General features: G+C 38.4%; 1 protein-coding gene and 1 non-coding gene across 2 annotated transcripts; both read left to right on the forward strand.

Moving 5' to 3' along the window:
- Window positions 1-9,064: 9,064 nt before the first annotated feature.
- LOC5574793 (lethal(2)neighbour of tid protein 2) lies at window positions 9,065-19,236 on the forward strand. Its single transcript, XM_001655300.2, has 2 exons — window positions 9,065-9,502; window positions 17,718-19,236. The coding sequence occupies exons 1-2, from the start codon at window positions 9,187-9,189 to the stop codon at window positions 18,977-18,979; spliced, it is 1,578 nt and encodes a 525-aa protein (XP_001655350.2). The 5' UTR covers window positions 9,065-9,186; the 3' UTR covers window positions 18,980-19,236.
- Window positions 19,237-19,509: 273 nt separating this feature from the next.
- Window positions 19,510-19,582, forward strand: Trnaf-gaa. The gene has a single exon. It is a non-coding gene; the product is annotated as a tRNA-Phe (tRNA).
- Window positions 19,583-19,810: the final 228 nt, after the last annotated feature.

Consider the following 19,810-nt stretch of genomic DNA (forward strand, 5'->3'; position numbering starts at 1 on the left):
CAAATTTGGCAACAGAGGAAATGAAGCAACGCCGCTAAACACGGAAAAATAACTGATATCGGACTGCTCTGTGGGGCTCTGCACTGTTTTGTTTTAGTATGGCAGTTTGACGTTTATTGGCCTTGTTGTTTACACGGAGACGGAATTCAACTCAATTTTGGGTTGTTTCAACGCAATTCCGTAGTTGAGCCCAATAACTCAATTTTGGCTAAATTTCCAAGGTCCCCACTAGGTAGTTTGGCTTTAATTCCATTAGAAAAATATACTCAATTTTGGGTTGATTTAACGCAAAATTGAGTTCTTTCGACCCAAACATAAAAAAAGTTGCATTTACCCAAATTTGGCTTATTGGGCCAAAGTACCCCCATTGGGTAGATGCAGCTCTCTCTATTTTTGACAACATTCGTGTGGGAGAAAGAGAAAACCGAGAGATTTTGGGTTGAAACTATAATCGATATACTTAATTTTGGGTAAAGTAAACTCAAAAATTAGGTAAACATATTTCTCCGTGTACTAATTTCATGAAAGTGTGAGAGAGAAGGAATGATTTTTGTGCAGAGCCCCGCACAGTGCACTATGGCCGATTTCATACAGACTGGCGGCCAAAAATATTTTTTTCATCTCATGTCGTATTTATGAGTTTTGTGATACAAATTGGATGTTTTATTTTCAAAAAGGGCCCATTCGCTGAAGGGGGTGGGTGGGTGTCCTTGAGATGTTACAGCCCATACAAAATTTGCAAAATATCTATACAAAATGCGTTACGAGGGGGTGGGTGGCTATCAAAAATGACAATTTTTGGCGTTTTGAAATATATGAATAAACTAAAACAAGTTTTCGAGACTAACTTTTGAATAGGGCCTATAGCGAAATAATAAGTTTTGTTACTAACGATGTATATAAGCCATTTATGCGATTCACGTTGTGCAAACCATTATAAATGTTATAACTTAAAGGCCAAGCACAATGTGAACGGCAACGCGGTACAACGGCAAAACGGCATGCCCATTTTGATCTACACTTTACTTATCAATCCAGTGTTGACTAAATCCTTTTCAACATTGATTTGACAAGTAGAGTGTAGCTCAAGATGGGCTTGCCGTTTTGCCGTTGTACCGCGCTGCCGCTCACATTGTGCTTGGGGCTTTACAAAGAAATGATGAATTATTTTTTAGCTGTTTTTAATAGAAAATGGTTAAAAATATTGGAAGAATTCAAAAAGCCCTAAATCAAAAAAGTGCAAATTTGTGCAGCTAAACTCTTCACGATCCTTTAGTTTACATCTCAAAGTACCCTTGGAAATAAATTTTAGCCTGGGACAACTTGGGACAAAAAAGTATGGAATGTGTAAAGTTTCGATAAAAAATCATATATATATTTTTTAGTGCACTCCCCGCTTTTTTCCGACCTAAGGAACGAATTTTTATTTCATTTTATTTTTCTAACATAGCTTGGATAAAGCTTTTGAATTGGATAAGATTTTGAATAAACTTTCGGACAGTGTATAAAGATCTGTATAAAATATTACGATTATGCAGTATATTGTATTCAATGTGTACCTTGTCTTTTCACTGATTTTTTATTTTTCTTTAAAACTCTAACTTTGACATACTGTATCAATTAAACTGTACAAGATCCTGTCCTTATATTCCAGGAATATCTTAATAGAAGTTTACTATGGAATAGGGTCCTAAAGGCCTGTACCAATTTTAGTGCCAAACGCTTAAGTTTAGGCCAAAAACACATGTTTACTCAATTTTTCAATGTTTTTTCTTTTGTTTGAGTCCAAAAAACATTTTTTTAGATTTTGTCACACTCCTTGGCTTAAACTTAAATTTTCGGTGTATTTTGCTTTCCGTGTCCCTTCCGAAATGTCAGATAGGAACAACCCCAGTGTTAAAACTAAAAGCCCTGTGGTGTTTTTGACGATTGAGCGAACGTCAAACATGATCAAAAGTGTCAAGGTTCATTTATGGCTCCAATTTTAAAATTAAAGTTGAAATATGATATAGCCGTCATTTGAGCGGGAAAAATTGCTAAAATAGTTGCAGTAACATGCTCTTTCGTGTCATTAAATAAAAACAAGATTTCATTCAAAATTTTAGGACCCAATAATGTACAAGAAAAACCTATCAGAACAAGTCATTTTTTCGATTATTGGCCACCTGATCGCCCATAGTGCAGTGGTATGATGTATTTCGTAGGTCCCACCTTATGCGTAGTATGCACCTGAAACGTAATGCGCTCAAGTAAAATTTCTCTGTTTTATGGCCGGTACGCTGATCATAAGTACTGTGCAAAAGGATAGGACAAGAAACGGTCAAGGAATGATTCCGGTGCCGAAATTACTTGAGCTGTACGCTGCTGATAAGTAGAGCTCATTTCATAACGTCAGTAACGCCTGCCGTACATATCAAATGGAGCTGTCACTTTTCCGTACGGAAAAATGTGCCGCTCAATTATTCCGCAAGTAAAAGTGACACTTCGCCCATACTGGATCAGCTGTCAAAATTACTTCGGTAAAAAGGAGAAATTTTACTTGAGTGCTTTACGTTTCAGGTGCATACTACGCATTAGCAAAGTTATTTTAGCAACCGATCCAGTATGAGCAAAGTGTCACTTACTTGCGGAATAATTGAGCGGCACATTTTTCCGTACGGAAAAGTGACAGCTCTATTTGATTTCTACAGCAGGCGTTACCGACGTTATGAAATCAGTTCTACTTCTCAGCAGCGTACAGCTCAAGTAATTTCGGTAGCGGAATCATTCCTTGACTGTTTCTTGTCCTATCCTTTTGCACAGTACTTATGATCAGCGTACCGGCCATTAATGCCCACATAATTATAAATCATATTGATACCATTCCCCAGAACGTCCACAACTATTTCCGACAATAACCACACAATTCCACAAATAATCCATTCTCCCGCTGTTCTTAGGCACCGTCCATTTATTACGTAACGCTAAAATTGGGGAAGGCTGCCATGCGGGGTTTACACACCGATGAACCGACGTGACCGCTATTCCACATGACTGGATTTCATTAGTAATTTTCCTCGTGATACCATAAACCCGGTTGCCAAATTGGTCAAAAACACCTAGTGGAATACATCGGCATACATCTGCAAATTGTGGCACGCATAAAACATTCATAGGCAGTCTAAAAAAACCGGCACAGCTTAAAATGTGTTAACCGATTCATCCCTTGATTTTTTCGGATACTTTCAAAGATTATAAGTTGGTAAATAATTTTTCAACTAATTTGAAAATAATATGAAAATAAATTTGTAGATAGAATTCCATTGATAGAATCGTCATTCGACTGGAGAGCAGCACGATATCACCGCCATGGTTGACAATCCACATATTGCGTCAAATTTTTTAGAATTCTAGTATGGGGGAAGGAAGTACGGCAATAGACGATTGTGGAAAACGAAACGTGAAAAAAAACGGACGTATAAATTAATAAAGGGGTCTTCCTTAACCGAGTGGTTAGAGTCCGCGGCTACAAAGCAAAGCCATGCTGAAGGTGTCTGGGATCGAATCCCGGTCGGTCCAGGATCTTTTCATAATGGAAACTTCCTTGACTTCCCTGGGCATAGTGTATCATCGTACCTGCCACACGATATACGAATGCAAAAATGGCAAATTTGGCAAAGAAAGCTCTCAGTTAATAAATGTGGAAGTGCTTATAAGAACACTAAGCTGAGAAGCAGGCTCTGTCCCTGTGAGGACGTTAATGCCAAGAAGAAGAAGAAATTAATAAAAGGAGAATAATGAGACGTTTTTATTGAACATTTCATTAGAATCTATTTTGTTTTAGAAAATGGCTTAACCAACGTGTAAAAAACAAATTTTCATTCATCGCCAACATCTATTTAATATATTCAATTCAATAGACCATTTCCGTCAGATCCAAGGTCAGATCTAACCCCCAGTTTTTGTGTTTTTCTTCAAAAGACAATAACTTTCAATGAATGTTAACGCTTTCAGATTTTGTTTGTGTGCACTCCTGATTTTCTTACAAATTTCTGAAAACAAGGATACTCATCATATTTTGAAAAATAATTCGAGATGCGGCACAGTTTGTTCAACCCTATGGGCACAGCTATGGGTATCAGCGTTGTGATTTTGCAACAGTTTTTCGATTCCACCCCTGCATTGGGATGCTGTTTACATTTGGAAACGTCAAATCAGTTGCGCGCACAAGCTGACCTTGATCCCGGTCAGGGTGCCCCAAACAGGAGCGCCATCGAAAATAATTTCAAATTACTCAAACAAACGTTTTTGAACCAGGTTGGAACTGGCGCAACCCGTTTTGAATCGAAGTTTCAACTCCAACTCGATTCAGGTTTGGGAAGGTATATTTTCCTTCACAGATTCAAAATTCAAAACCATCCCCTAGCACAAATCTCTCATCCACCCAACAGTTACGGTACCGCTAGTTCTATTAGAGCAGCCGTAACGGTGCGCGACTAAACTAAATTACATAGCGCAGTATCATTACGCTGATCCGTACCGGGCGCTGCTAACCGGGGTAGCAAAATGACAGCGCTGCCTTCGGAAAGCATCGGGTGAGCAAATTTAGCAGCGCGATAGTTGCGCTGCTATTCGATTTGAATTCAAGCATACGGTGTGGGATATGAAATTCTGGTTGAAGTTTTGGAAATCTGATGCATGATGCGCATGAAGTAGAAATTTCAAAATTTTGGGAATTCGGGTAAACCTTCAAGATTTTGATAAGAATACTAGGAATCTGATGCAATTATTGGAAATCCGATAGAAGTTTATGAAATATTCGAAAATCCTCGTAAGAATTTATCGATTTCGGAGTATTATGGGATTTTGGGATTCCGACTGGAATCCTTAGAATTCCGACTGGAGTCCACGGGATTCCGCCAGGAATCCTCGGGATTTCGACTGGAATCCTCGGGATTTCGGCTGGAATCCTCGAGATTCTGACTGGAATGGAAAGAGATTTTGATAAAAATACCGACTGGAATCCTTGGGATTCCGACTGGAATTTTTTTGATTCCGACTAGAATCCTTGGGATTCCGACTGGAATCCTTTGAATTCCGACTGAAATCCTTATAATTCCGACTAGAAACCTCCGAATTCCGACTAGAATCCTTGGGATTCCGACTGGAATCCTTGGAAGTCCGACTGGAATCCTCGGGATTCCGGCTGGAATCCTCGGGATTTCGGCTGGAATCTTAGGGATTCCGGCTGGAATCCTCGGGATTCAGATTAGAGTCCTCGGGATTCTGACTGGAATTCCAGTCGGAATCCCAAGGATTCCAGTCAGATTCATAATAATTACGGTCAAATTTGCAATATTTCTTGTAGGATTTACAAGGATTCCGGTAGAATTGGCAAGGGTTCCAATCAAATTAGCATCCAGTTGGATTCATAAACAATCTCAAAAATTTCCGATGGAATTCTAATAATTCCGCACCAGAATATAATAGATATTCCAGCAGAGTTACAAAAATTCCCAACCTGAATTGATCACCATTATTTTCACAACTCATATGTTAACCCAAAAAGCAACGACCGGTACGGTAACGAGTTACTAAATATGGTAGCCACCGGTGTGAGAATGAGTGACTAAACTAAAATGACAACTCTGGGGGTGATCATTTTAATCACCCAAATAGTCGCCCCCGTTAAAGATGCTCTTTTACTATTCATACCGGCAAATGCCTAAATCTATATGTTGGCTGTTGATCCGGAAGATTTCCGCCTTAAGACAGCAACAGCCGCGCAAGGAAATTTTGAGCGACTGTTGCTGCCTCTAGGCGGGAAGCTTCCGGCTTATTCAATCCTCGCCGGCACAAAACAGAGAGATCAGGCATCTGTCGACTACAATCCTTGCGTTACAGAACCGTGTAGTGTTCGTCGGGTGCGGTCATAACCGGCCGAAGCGGTTAAGGTGGTTTCCGTGGTGATTACGGAGACTTCAGGAACCGTGAAGGAAGGATGGAGCGAAACCAGCGGAACCATTATGATATGATGAATGAAACCATAAACAAAAATCATCTAGTCATGCCAGCTGATCTTAAATTCACCACAACGTGGTGGCAAAACCATAGAGGAAAAAGGGGTCTGCATTTTTTCGAGGTGAAACAATTTGTAGGGGACCGAGGGGTGAACTAACGTGCCGTTTTTCATTGTTTGCTTATAGTTAAAGGCTCCAAAACATATCGGTTACTTAGGAAAGTTTGTTCAGTAAATTGTCAGAAAGCATATCCAGCTTTTTACGCAAGCATGCTATAAATTTTGAATCATCCCTTTCTGACATGTCTTGCCCACACCATAATTTATATGGTTGGATCCCAGTAAGCATTGCAATGAAGAAAAATATGTGTTGGCATGGAAAGTCAAAAGTGGTTTATTTCAGGAAATGAAAGTTAAAATTGCTGTTTATTTCTTGTTTTTGTATTTGCTTTTTCTTCTACTTTAAGGTCAATCAAAATGGACAACTTCAGTAATATAGTGCATCGGATTAGACCTATTCGACAGAATATGCTCGTATGTACAAAGTTCACCAAAACTAAGATAATGGATTGGATTCTCCATGAATGAGCAGAGAAATAAAATGTGACATTCTTTTAGAGATTATGGAGTACAATTGACCGGCGTGGCTAACCCGTTTAAGAGCAGTGTTTGTAGTGATTGCTTTTGCTTTGACGTTGTCCTTACAAAGCTGATCCATTGAAGGGGGTGGGGGCTTACTTCTGCAAAGCATTTGGGTTTAAAACAATGTATGCAATTAAAGATCCACTTCTCGTAGATTTCTAAACCTCGAATATTTATGTCAATATTCAAACAAGCCCATGCTTGAAATAAGTTCCAATTAGATTAGACCTTGGATTAGACAAATGTTCTGTCCAAACATATTTAAAAAAGCAATGGTTCACGTTTTACATAGAAATAAAAGAAACCTTATTTCAATCCCCTCAGGCCATGCTTCTCTCGTAAAATTTTCAGCAAAATTCTTGTCAATTTGTGTAAAAACGACATATTTTATAACTTTTTATTTCCCTGATGTAAATGCGATTTCCATAGCCTTTATTTATAACTTGTCAGGACACATATGAGTGGGGACAGTCCAGCAGATTTTATGATTATTGAGTCTCGTTGTAATCTCAATTTCGATTAGACGATTTGATTTTTTCCTGAAACGCAGTTTCGTGGATCTTGAATCTCTAAAATTGAAAACAAATTTAATTATTCAGTACCTAGATGAGATAAATATTCAACAACAATGCGAATACACAGAAATTGCCACTCACAAATAAAGTGAAAATCATTGACAGCCAAATCAACAATCCTAAATAACAGCCTACTAAGACCAAGCCATAAATTCTGTTAGCAAGCAACGTCAAAATCGAATCACCCCTCTTACTTTTATGGCTAGCGTAAAAAGCTGGATAAGTTAAAATTTTGCGAAAATATAATCAGTTACCGTGCACCCCCGCTAATTTGAACGGTACCTCATGCAAACCATCGGGGTTCATTTTTAATTTGAACATCTAGTCACCCTAGAAACGAGTTTCTGGTTACCTCTTTCACTGTTTTGTTCTGATTCTGCGTTCCGTTCCACGGCGTTCCATCTCACTTCACTCCGTTTCATGAGCTAAATGACGTTTGAACCATTTTAAATCTGAACGATGTGCAAATTAGCGGGGTACAGATTGAAAAGTGTTCAGATTAAATGTGGTCAAACCAACGGGGGTACCCGGTATTTCACATCCACGCTACTACACGAAATTTCTATAGATGTCGAGACGTGCAAACAAATTGTTTGTGCCAGATTTAAGAAAAAAAAAACTGAAGATTAATGCGTGATTTTTACCAGAAAATTTGATAATTTATTTAATTTTACTAATTATCGATACTCTTTTGGCTGATATAAATATTTTGTGTTCTTACAAGAGTCATGGGACTAGTGAAATAAAATCAAACCTCTATGAGTCGATATCAAAATGACCACCCGCATAAATATGAACCATACTTGCACTGTTTCCGAAACTATCCACAACCATTTACAACAACTGTTATAGTAATATACTGATTTTGAATTATTTTATTTTTTTTAAATATTTTCGTCATTATAAAAAAATAATGAATATTTAAATAGTAGACTCAATGACATTTCAGCGATTTCCACACACACTCTATCTGTTCGGTAAAAATAACTGGGTTTTTGAACTACCGAAAAAGTCAGTAAACTAAAAAAAATGTCAGAAATCGAAAAACTGAGATTTTGTACTGAAATTTTGCAAAGAGCTTTCTTTTTATATCATATATTGATAAAAAATAAAACATGGTGAAATTTTCTTTTCAATTACGCGTGGCGACAGTTTTCATTTCACTGACTTTTTCGGTAGTTCCAAAACCCAGTAAAATTTTACCGACCCCAGTAATTTATGAAGAAAACAAGTGAAAATTCAAATAGTCGCGTTACGTCTGTTTGTCTGTGAAACAACCATCATCGTTTTCCGAATTTTCAAAACCAGATTTTTTGCTCAAAATTGAAGCAATGCTCAAAAAAATCTATCATTGCATTGCACTTGCTATCTGAAATAGCATGATGAAATGATAGATTTTCATTGGAAATGATTGAAATTTGAACGAAAAAACTGGTTTTCAATTTTTGATGAGCAATCATCATGATTGAATGATGGATTCTTGAGCCTTCATCTAAGTGTGTACTAACTTCAAACGTGTTCAAAAAAAGTTCCAGGTCTCACGGCCCATAATGTTTACAGAGAACATGGGACAAATAGGCGTAGAAGGATTTCATATCGGTTTCCCGGTTTTGGCCATGGGGCCCTGCATAAGAATCGTTCCCTCACTTTCACTCCTTTACAAAAATTGTAAACAACAAGGCCAATAAACGTTAAAATCCCATGCAAACACAACAGTGCAGTGACCCATAGCATTATACATTTAGCCCACTGTGCAATGCAGCGACGCTTCATTTTGCGCTGAACACGCTGGCACCCTTCCACCCACACCGATTGAGTGCCGATTGCGAAGAAAGCACAAAACAGAGATACCGATAACTTCTCTCACTTCGTGCCGCCGCTCGCTCGTTCAAACGGTACTCGTCGTAAGTGATCAAAATAGAACGTCGAGTCGCGACGAGAGACAGAAAAAGCAGGTTCAGTTCAGTCAACATGGCCCCACCGGGAGCCGGGAAAAACAAGAGCCATTCGGCCAAACGGGGCAGCACATCCGGCCACGGAAAATCATCCAAAGAAGTATCGTTGTGGAGCCACTGGCAGAAGCAGTATCTGAATGTGGCGTTTGTAAAATCGCTGATCTTCGATCCGGCCCGGCTTCCGCTGGTGTCGTGGCTTATTCTGGCCGCCGAGCTGGTGCTGAACGTTTTCGTCGTGCGGAAGGTTCCGTATACGGAAATCGACTGGAAGGCTTATATGCAGGAGTGCGAAGGCTTCCTGAACGGAACTACCAACTACGCTGAACTGAGAGGTGAGTTGCTGGGCGGATTTTGTGATTTGGGAGGTTACCGTCAGTGCACCAGATGCCGCTCCTTTGAGGTTAATGTTGCGCTCAACAAAATCTCGAAAACTTATTCAAATAGTCTCAAGTCAAAAAAGTGAATAAACTTACTTTATTGATCCTACGTATTTCACAGACCAAATTCTACATGTTCCGCTCCAACCCAACTAGATTTTTCACTTTTAGAACGTTTTCCGGATTTACAAAACGGCGAAAGTAAGATTTTCAACATTCGCGACCTAATTGAATGGTTTTGTTTTAGCAAATATAAAATTTCCTACAAAAAAATAATTGACACAAAATTGGTGCTAGGTTATTTTAATCAAAAGTTACATTGATTTGAATTTTGAACTGGGTTGAAAAAGATCTAAGGTCCATATTAAGGTTAACTCTTTGACGAGATTTTTAACAGTTTTTATGTATTCTACAAAGTTGTTTGATATCTTAAAACGTGTTATTTTGTTGATCATCACAACTCTCTATCTCTTAAAGTAGAGAAGTTTTCGGTCGATTTCGGCTTCATAAGATTAATTTATTTGATAGTAAAAACGCATGAAAAGACTCTTATACAGTTAACTCTCCCTTACTCGATATTCCGTAACTCGATATCGAGTTAGAGAACCATAGTAAAAGTTGGTATTCATGGCTACCTCGATGGTCCCTTGGATCGCAGTTACACTGGTTTTGTGTTCTGTAACTCGATATCTCTCTAACTCGATGGTCCCTTCAATATCGAGTAAGGGAGCGATGACTGTAGATGAACGTTTTTATCGTATGCCGAAAGGGAAGATACCGTACTTTCATAATGGTAAGGGTCGTCTGCGCCATGCGCCGGAAGCAGGTATTGGGGCTTAAACTACCCCTTAAAAAAGAGTAATATTTGAATAACTTTGTTATTTTAAAAGATAGCGTGATGACATGTTAATCATGTCTAAACAACTTTGTAAAAAAAAACAAAAAATGTAAAAAATCTTGGAAAAAAGTTATGATAAAAAATATGATTTTTAGGGGTCACTCTCATACAGAGGCGTATATCACAAAAAGTATACGAGATAAAAAAATCATGTCTTTGAAAAAGTTGTTTCAAATTGCCACTTGTACCACACTGGAGTCTTGGAATGGTTTCTTCGTCTTATTCTTTTTAATGGAACCTCGTCAAGAATAATTTCAAATAACAATTTGTAAAATACGTCGACTGAGGCTTCGACATTTCTTTCGCTTCTTATAATCGTTTGCCAATCTATCCTATTTAACCTTTCCCTAATATTTTCATAATTTGCAGAATGATATTGAAAAACTTCTTCATATACGCAGTCATCAGGTCTGTTATTCTTGTGTACAAAAATTGAGAGCTCAATTGCCGTATGGAATGCTTCATTTTTCCATAATGGGGTTAGTGATTCAGACAAACAGAAGTCCTCATACATATTCGTTAATAAAAAATCTAAATAGTTATTTTGCTTATTTTTAATGTGGTTAACTAGATTGAGGCCTAAGCTAGCGATTTTGTAAAATAAAAATTGCAATGTTTCGTTATCACCAACGATTGGAAGCAAGATGCACTCATTGTCAGCGTCTGGAATAAAGTCAATGCTTCTTTGATTAAGATGAAACAGCTTGGAATCAAAATTCAATAATGTACCAAAACTTTGAAGGCACAAATCTCGCGAAAGAAGCATCAAACTACAGTGTCATTTCTATTTTAGCTTTGTGCACTACCAGAAAGCTTAAAATAAGAAGATTGACTTTGTACGTTCATTATTCTAGCAGATTAGTACCTTTGAAATCGTGAGTAGGGGCACAAGCCGGCCATTGTGCCTGCCATGTTTGGATTCCGAGATGTGTCACCTTAAAATTTCCGAATATGTGCACTTTTACTTCTGGAGAGAGCTTAGACATGATTTCGTCAGCGATTTGTAAAAATTTATCATAAGAGTTTTTACGAGCGTTATTTGGGGGAAAGTATACCGAGGCAAACACATGTGTTTCGCCTTCCACAAGCATTTTCACCCAAACATGTTCGGATTCTGATAATTTCCGAATTAAATTGAATTGAAACAGCAACTAGAACTCCACACCCTGACTTCTTTTCAGACGTTTCCAAATTCCGGTCATCTCTTTAAACATTGTAGTTACACCCAAACACTTCTTCACTCCTAGCTCCTTCATCCCAACTTGTTTCATTTGCTAAAATTATTGGGAAGGAACAACTCAAAATTTTGTTATGAATTTCTCTTATCCTCAACGAACTTTTCATTCGGTTGAAATTTTGGCAATATACTACGATTTCTGTTCCAATTTGTGTTGGATTTGAAGAAGTGTTTTGGGTTGAGTCAATTGGAATACCTGATTCTTGGCTGTCTCTTACCTCTTCACTGTATGAGGAATGTGTCAAGTACAGTAAACTTCTATCTTGTCCTACCTCTATAGAGTGCGTTAAGTTGAGTCCTACCTCTAAGGAGTGCGTTGATTGCGCCGAAAACACGAATGTTAAGCATGGCACGCTTCACATGATGCAGCTGAATTTGATGAGCATCCGGGAGAAATCCTTTGTTACTGCCTGCCATGCGTAGGTTGCTGATTTTCGACGCATGTCCGGCTGGGATTCAAAATTTCTCCTTGTTGAAATTGTATGGGCCGTTGAGCAGCCGGTGTTCCTGATGATGAGCACTGTGGTGGTCTGGAAAATCTCTCCTTTGCTGCTGCCAAAAGTACTCGGTCCGGTGGTAGAAAGCTGTGACCGCCTGCCGCACTATTCCGATTTCGACTGTCGCTTGGATGATGATTCATTCCGTTGTCAGCTGTGTTATTGCGGTTGATTTTTTGCTTCCTTCTCCGCTTAGCCTTTGCCGCCTGTTTTTGCTGATTAAGACTCAAATTTTCAAGAGCACAAATCTGGAGAACCGAACATCCGTTTGAGCTGAAAACGTAATCGATTGGTCACCGCCAGTTAGTGACCAATCGATTAAGTTTTCAGTAAAAACGGATGTCTAGTTCTCCATATTCGTGTCCTTGAAAATTTTAGGTTTGGCTTCGATTCATATTCACCTTAAGGCGGACTATTTTTCGCGCATCGTAGTCCGTCCAGTCAGCCCTCCACACCTTTCTTGTTCCAAGGCAGCGCCAACCTGAGTTATCGGCATCATTTTCGTGGTTTAAACTGGTGCATGAATCGTGTGACGAAGTAGAAGGTTCAGTGCTCCTAGATATGGGTTCGAAGACATTGCGGTTGTGGCTGACAAATCCAGGTGCAGCTGATTGATTTGGCATATGCCATCATTAATGTTTTTGAGCTCAGTGGCCAAGTTAGATGACACAGATTCGAAAGACTTTGATATGTTATCGTTCGTCTTTTTAGTGACAGTATCAAGTATTGTAGTTATATGTTTTTTTATTGCTACTACGCAACCAGCTAGACTACTGGTTTTTTTAATGGTAGCAAGCTCATTCTTTATTGTGGTCATCAAAATCTCGAGCCCTTCGAAAGCTTCATTTACCATGCTTTGTTTGTTCTGCTGCACATTAGACCGATGAGCCACTTCGGTGTTTGCATGGAGCTGCTCCGTTAGAAGCTTTTGCTGCACAGTAAGGCGATTAAAATCCAATTTCGCCTGAAGAAGTTCTTGGCAGCTATCACAACAAGGCAGAACATATGGTCTTTGCGTTGCATAAATTGTGTAACAATTTTTAGCGTGAAGAAATCATGACCATACGTTTCCAGGCATACTCTGATTATTTGTACGAAAATTTTTGTTTGACAGCAGCCTGGCTGCTTATTGATTTTAAGTTCGCATCCCCCAGCTTGAGATATGTTATATAAAAGCACTTTGCTACTTGAGCAGTTCGATGATTTACCTTAGCCTTTTGTTGATCAAATTGTCTGAAACTCAACAAAAACCTGCTGTTGAGAAAAACATATTTGAAAAAATAATAAATCTTCGTGCTGTTCAGTAAATTAGTACCTATAAAAATCGGTTTTCATTTAAATTTTTCATTTTTAAATTAATTAAACATTGTTGTGATGCCGGCTTCGACCTTCCGATTTACAGGTACTTGCATCTCTTCTGCGTCAACCAAGGTTACATACATCAGCAGTATTAAAAGATGCAATAAGATAATCGAACAGGTTATCGTAAATATGTTGTTCAAACATCGTCTAAATTCCATTGTTGAACCTTGTTTGTCACAAGGTCTTAAACACAAGACTTAAGATAATTATCAAACCTATCAGCTTTATTACGGTTTAATAATAGACGAACAATCACTTTATATAAACATGTGGTTGAATTAATACTGTTTTTGGGCTGTTATTTTTAATGACGGTGATCAAAGGTAATATTGACTTCTACAACTTTTCTTCCACAATTCAGTAATTACTCGTTATACAACCCTATTAGACAAACGCTGAACAAGCATTTCTGGATATTCGATGGATAACAACTGGTGGTTTAAATGTTGAATAAACATTGTAGAGCCTATTTAAGTATAATGTTACTATTGTCGAACAGCCGAAGCAAGTCAATGGAACAAACATGTACTAGGTATACTGCCCATAAACGCATAATTGTCCCATGTACACAGGGAATCCAGCAAACATGGGACTGACATGCGTTTATAGGCAGTATATTACATAAATGAAAAAGTTGTTATTGGACAGATTCTCTATTTCTGGGCGAATAATGCTTGAATAATAGTTTCATTTTAGGTACGACATTTAATAAACAACGGATAGCTAAATAAAATAACACTGAGAAACTTTTATGAAGGCAAACATTGTTACGTAGGCGTGTACCCATTGATCTTTTGTTTGTTGCGTGATTGTCTATTTAAAAGCCATCGCGCTGATGCTGTGCATAGAAAATGAGATTTATTCATATGTTTCGTGGAAAAGGCGAGCGCGTTAGTATTAGACTACTGAACAAAATGCTCGATTTGGAACTACGAAATATTATAAAGCAAACATCAGATCATTGCAGTATCAAGTGATTTAACTGGAGTTGTGATCCAATATCTGCTCACAAAGTCTTATAATATCAATGCTAAGAATTAATCTAAAATACAAAACCTGACTTTATCCACCGATGTTGAGACTGAACCCTTCTTACATTTCAATGCAGGTTATAAGTAATTATTATTCATCATTCATTTGGAACCTTGTATCAGAACAACTAAATAAATTTATTATTTTTTTCAAAATTCTTCCATTGATATCTCTGTAACTAGTAATCACATACACATACACACACATACACACACGGACATGTGCTCAGTTCGTCGAGCTCTATCGATTAGTATATGAGACTTGGCTCTCCGGGCCAAAAGTCAGTTTTTCAAGCGATCTTTATACCCTTCTTATGGTTGTAAGAAGGGTAAAAAGGCTTCATTTCAAAACTATTAAAGGTACTTACCGTGCTGCATCGAATTGACCTTTTTCACGTTGTTTCACAACCAAATTCCGTTTTTTGACGTTGGATAACGTCTTACGGCAACATACTGGGGTACAATTTCGAAAAACGAAAAATCGCTCGCGTCACGAAAAGTGGTTAGATTTTGACTGTTAATAACTTACTAATGCCCGCATAGATTTTAAAGATTTTTGCACCAATCGATTGGAAATGTTTCTACGAATCTATTCCAATATGGAAAACTATTGATTTTCATGACTAAACTATTGAAAAAAGGGTAAATATCGAGGCATGTCTTATTTTTCATAGAAAAGCACATTTTTCTTGCTGTTATAAGGTTTTGACGTCTTTGTACTCTAATTCCGGGTGAAATTGATCATTTTTCATGATTTTTCTTGTCTGTTTTCAATAATGTTGAAAATGTCAAACAACTGAATGCAGGAAAACAAGTACGACGGTCAGCCTCTTTGGCTCATGTGCCAAAATTTTCTAAAAGATTTGTTTTTAGTGCTAAAAATCATCCTTTAAATGAAAAATCGGGGAATCCCATTTCGGGGTAAAATTGATCACTTGTCAATGCGATTATTGTTATATTTTGAAACGACTCTACATGATGAATATGAGCTCCCTGAATCCGAAAATGCTTGCTAAATTCTTAATAATGCAATATTTGAAGAAATAATTAATAAATAAATTCAAGAATTGCGATGAAAACGCCTAAATTTAGGCAATTTCCTAAGGAAATCACTAATATTTGATTTCTACAAGGCTGATAATGCCAAGTAACTGAATGCAGGAAAACAAGTATGAAGGTGAGCCTCATTGACTCAAGTAACGAAATTTTCTAACAAATGTAATTTTAGTGCTAAATACCATGCCTAAAATAAAAAAAAATCTGGAGATCTCATTTCGGGGTGATATTGATCACTTATCAATGCCATTATTGTTAGTTTTCAAAACAACTTCACATAATAAATTTGAGCTCCCTGAATCCGAATATGCTTGCCAAATTCTTAACAATACAATATTTATAGAAATAATGAATGTTTAAATTTCAAGAATAACGCAGTAAACACCTAAATGTATGCAATTTCCTGATGTATAACAGAAATTCAATTATTTCAACCAAATCAACGAATTGGTACGAGTTTTGATCTTAAGTATCCTCACAAACTTTCAGGATTATACGATGTCCAAATCCTTATCTAGAACTACAAGTTTTTTGATGTTTGTCAACACTGCACCGTACAAGATTTTGAAATTTTACATTATTTTCATAGTAATGAACATATTTGAACGCAAAAAACTTCACAACACACAATTTGGACATACTTACGACAAACAACGTTCATTCACTGCAGGTTACATTGATATTTGTGCTCCATTAGGAAGAAATAAAATCGAGTGACACAGTGATCAATTTCACCCGAATTTACGGTACCTAACAGAAATTTAATTAATTCAACCGTATGAGCTAATTGGTACGAGTTTATAAGATGAAATCGGGCTCAAGGATATATTTTAAGCATCCTTACAAACATCACTTACTATGAATAGTGCCGTTGTCGTCGTCGCTACCTACATGTAAATGCACACATAGCCGCCCGACCCGAGCGACGGGAACCTAAACTTTGCTTGTCATTGATCTCCGTTGAAAACTAATCAATTATAATTGATAAATAAATAAATTAAATAATCAATTTATAGTAATAGATGAAGTGTCTCTGGTTGTAACTCTTTTACGTCAAATGCATTGTTGTGACCCTGAAAAAGACCATTTTGTTTGAAATGCTGCAAATCATTTTAAGCGCGTTCTCCACGGATACCGATCAGTTAGGCCACTCGCAGGACGCCGCCTGCAGGACCATGACGGCCGAGCTCCAGAATCGCAGATTTGGCTCTACATTTCCCCGGATACCACGACGAAGCAGAATAAGTTCTTCATGGTGCGGAGCTTCTTCGAGTATCAAAAAAAGATCATGCCAATCATCGTGACTAGCAACTTTAACATCGATTTAAGTAAAGAGGAGAACATGGAGCTCGCGGACTTCATGGAGAAGTACCTCAACCTCAAACTGGATTCGGAACCCACTAAAGCAACTAATCTTAGTGGATCATGCGTGGACCTAACGTTTGACCGAACTATTTGTTTAGGAAGCGAGGGTTACCGCTCATGCTTCTTCCTCAATCGACCGATTCTATCGGTGTTGAAGTGTTAACCGAACCAACCAAATAATACTACACAATGTCCATAATAGATCAGAATGGCATGCAACAAATAGTAAAAAAAATGATTGGATTTTTATCCGTAGAAACCTTTCATAAGTTCGTGACGGTATCAAGCCAGGAAATAGAAGAAGCTAACGTTATCCAACGTCAACTTGGCGGTTGTATCTCGAAACAACCTCTTACTTTTTCCACCTAGAATCCATAATTAAGACGTCTTCTACATACTCCATGTATAAAAGTTGTCAAACAAAATCAAATTTTTTGATTGATTTAAGGCCGGTGTCCGGGACTCGAAGCATTCGAACACTTTGAATCAATACAGTACCTCAGAAGATATCCGTATGAAAAATATTGTATTTTTACAAAAAACATGTTTTTACACATATGAGCGGAAATTGGGGCATAAGGCGGCTATTGTATGCGTGGTGCCCTGATGTCCAATTTAATTTTGTTCTTGGAGATGACCCAACCACTGGATAGAAATCTACCTAATAAAGCTAATGGTAATAACAATAATAATAATAATAATAAGTTTGTTCTGTGTTCTCTAGGTGACACTGGTCCATTGGTTTACCCGGCTGGATTTGTCTATATCTACAGTGCCCTGTACTTCATCACGTCCCACGGTCAAAACATCCGTCTGGCGCAGTACATCTTTATTGGCATCTACCTGCTGCAAATGGGATTGGTTCTGAGGTTGTACAGCAAGAGCCGGAAGTTGCCACCGTATGTGCTGGTCATTACCACATTCACGTCCTATCGGATTCATTCGATTTACGTGCTGAGGTTGTTCAATGACCCAATAGCGATTCTGTTCCTATACTTTGCACTGAACGCTTACATCGACAATCGATGGACTTTGGGCAGCATCTTCCTCAGCTTGGGCGTTTCCGTAAAAATGAACATTCTCTTGTTCGCTCCGGCCATTTTCCTGATGTTCATCACCAATCTAGGACTTGTGAAGACAATTGTGCAGCTAACCATTTGCGGTGTGATTCAATTGTTTCTGGGAGCTCCATTCCTGCTGACACATCCGTGGGAATATTTGAAGGGAAGCTTCGATCTCGGTCGCATCTTCGAACACAAGTGGACCGTTAATTACCGCTTCCTTGAGCGGGAAATTTTCGAGAACAAGACCTTCCATCTCGCACTCCTAGGACTGCACGTGCTGCTGTTGATTGCCTTCGCTTCACCCTGCTACAAATACTTCCAGAACTATTGTCGCCTCAGGCATCTGGAAGCCATGTTCGCGCCACAAATTGCCGCTAAGAACCGTGAGGTCGCCTTAGAGAAAAAGAAGAAGAAGGAAAAGCCAAAACCGGCGCCGAAGAAGCCTGAAGAAAAGCTCACCAAAGAGCAGGAACAGTTCCTGAAGTCTTTCGAAAAAGGCATCAAGAAGATGTCCGGAAAGGAATCCGCCCCATCACCTGTGGTCAACAGCTCCCCGGAACCTCCAGCTGAAGAGGCCCAACCCAGCAAGTTCTCCATCCACTTCGATCGTGCCACCCAGCTGGCCCTGCTTCCCATCTTCCTGGCGAACTTCATCGGAATTGTGTGCGCTCGCAGTCTACACTACCAGTTCTACGTCTGGTACTTCCACAGTCTGCCCTACCTGACCTGGTTCACCGAGTACAGCACCAGCCTAAAGTTCCTACTCCTCCTGCTGATAGAGTTTAGCTGGAACACTTACCCGAGCACCGCGGTAAGTAGCCTCATTCTGCACACTTGCCACATCATCTTGCTGGTCGGAATTGGGAAGAAGATGTTCCGCAAAATTCCGGAACTATCGCAAATGACCAAAGCCACCGATTGAGATTCGGGGTCAGGGTTTAGATCTCGTGTAGGCGAAAGGAACGTGTGCCAATCAAAAAGACGATAGACGGACGGGAGGACAACGAAATTGATGCATTTTTCTGCGCTATAGTGTGCCTTTTGCTCGAATACGAATTGTTTTCGATCAGGGTTTTCTTATATTTTTTGTGTTTTGTAGAGTAGGGTTTTTATTGACCGATTTCTGTGTTTGATGTGTTTATTGTAACGTAATAGAGCTTTAATTTATTTGATGTGAAACGTGGCGGGCGTTGAATTTACGGAGCTTAAAAGAAACTTCCTTTTAACCTTTGAATCATGTTCCCGGTTAATCGGTGGATGATCCTCGATAGCGATCGATATCGATTCGTTTGGAATTGTTAGCTAAAGATCTATGAAGAAATTGTACCTTGGTTGGTTGGGTTTGGTTTTCTGTTTCAGAGGTATGCTTTAATCTATTGGATCGAAATACTTATGTGTTTAAGAAATTATTTTTATCACCTAGTGCTGTTATCAATGCCCTATTTTCATCGAGCCGAAATAGCTCAGTTGGGAGAGCGTTAGACTGAAGATCTAAAGGTCCCCGGTTCAATCCCGGGTTTCGACAGAGGAAACTTTTTAGTAGAATAAAGTAAGTAAACCCATAGTCACTTTTTAAGATTTATAATTCAATTCAAAACAAATGTCATGGTGGTGGGATGTGCAAGGTCTGCGCATTTTATTATTATTTTATGGCTTGAATATGTTCATTAGATCACAAACATGTAGTTACTTGAGGGATACATGTTGGTTTTATTAGTTTTTTACGTTTCTTTCAAATAAGATTAAATAAATA

Source organism: Aedes aegypti, chromosome 2 (genome assembly GCF_002204515.2).
Source record: "Aedes aegypti strain LVP_AGWG chromosome 2, AaegL5.0 Primary Assembly, whole genome shotgun sequence".
In the NCBI taxonomy this organism is placed as follows: domain Eukaryota; kingdom Metazoa; phylum Arthropoda; class Insecta; order Diptera; family Culicidae; genus Aedes; species Aedes aegypti.

Excerpts from the sequence above, each read along its gene's own strand:
- LOC5574793 (XM_001655300.2), top strand. The coding sequence starts at position 9,187 with ATGGCCCCACCGGGAGCCGGGAAAAACAAGAGCCATTCGGCCAAACGG. Across the intron at positions 9,503-17,717 it reads CAACTACGCTGAACTGAGAG|GTGACACTGGTCCATTGGTT; the intron begins GTGAGTTGCTGG and ends TGTGTTCTCTAG.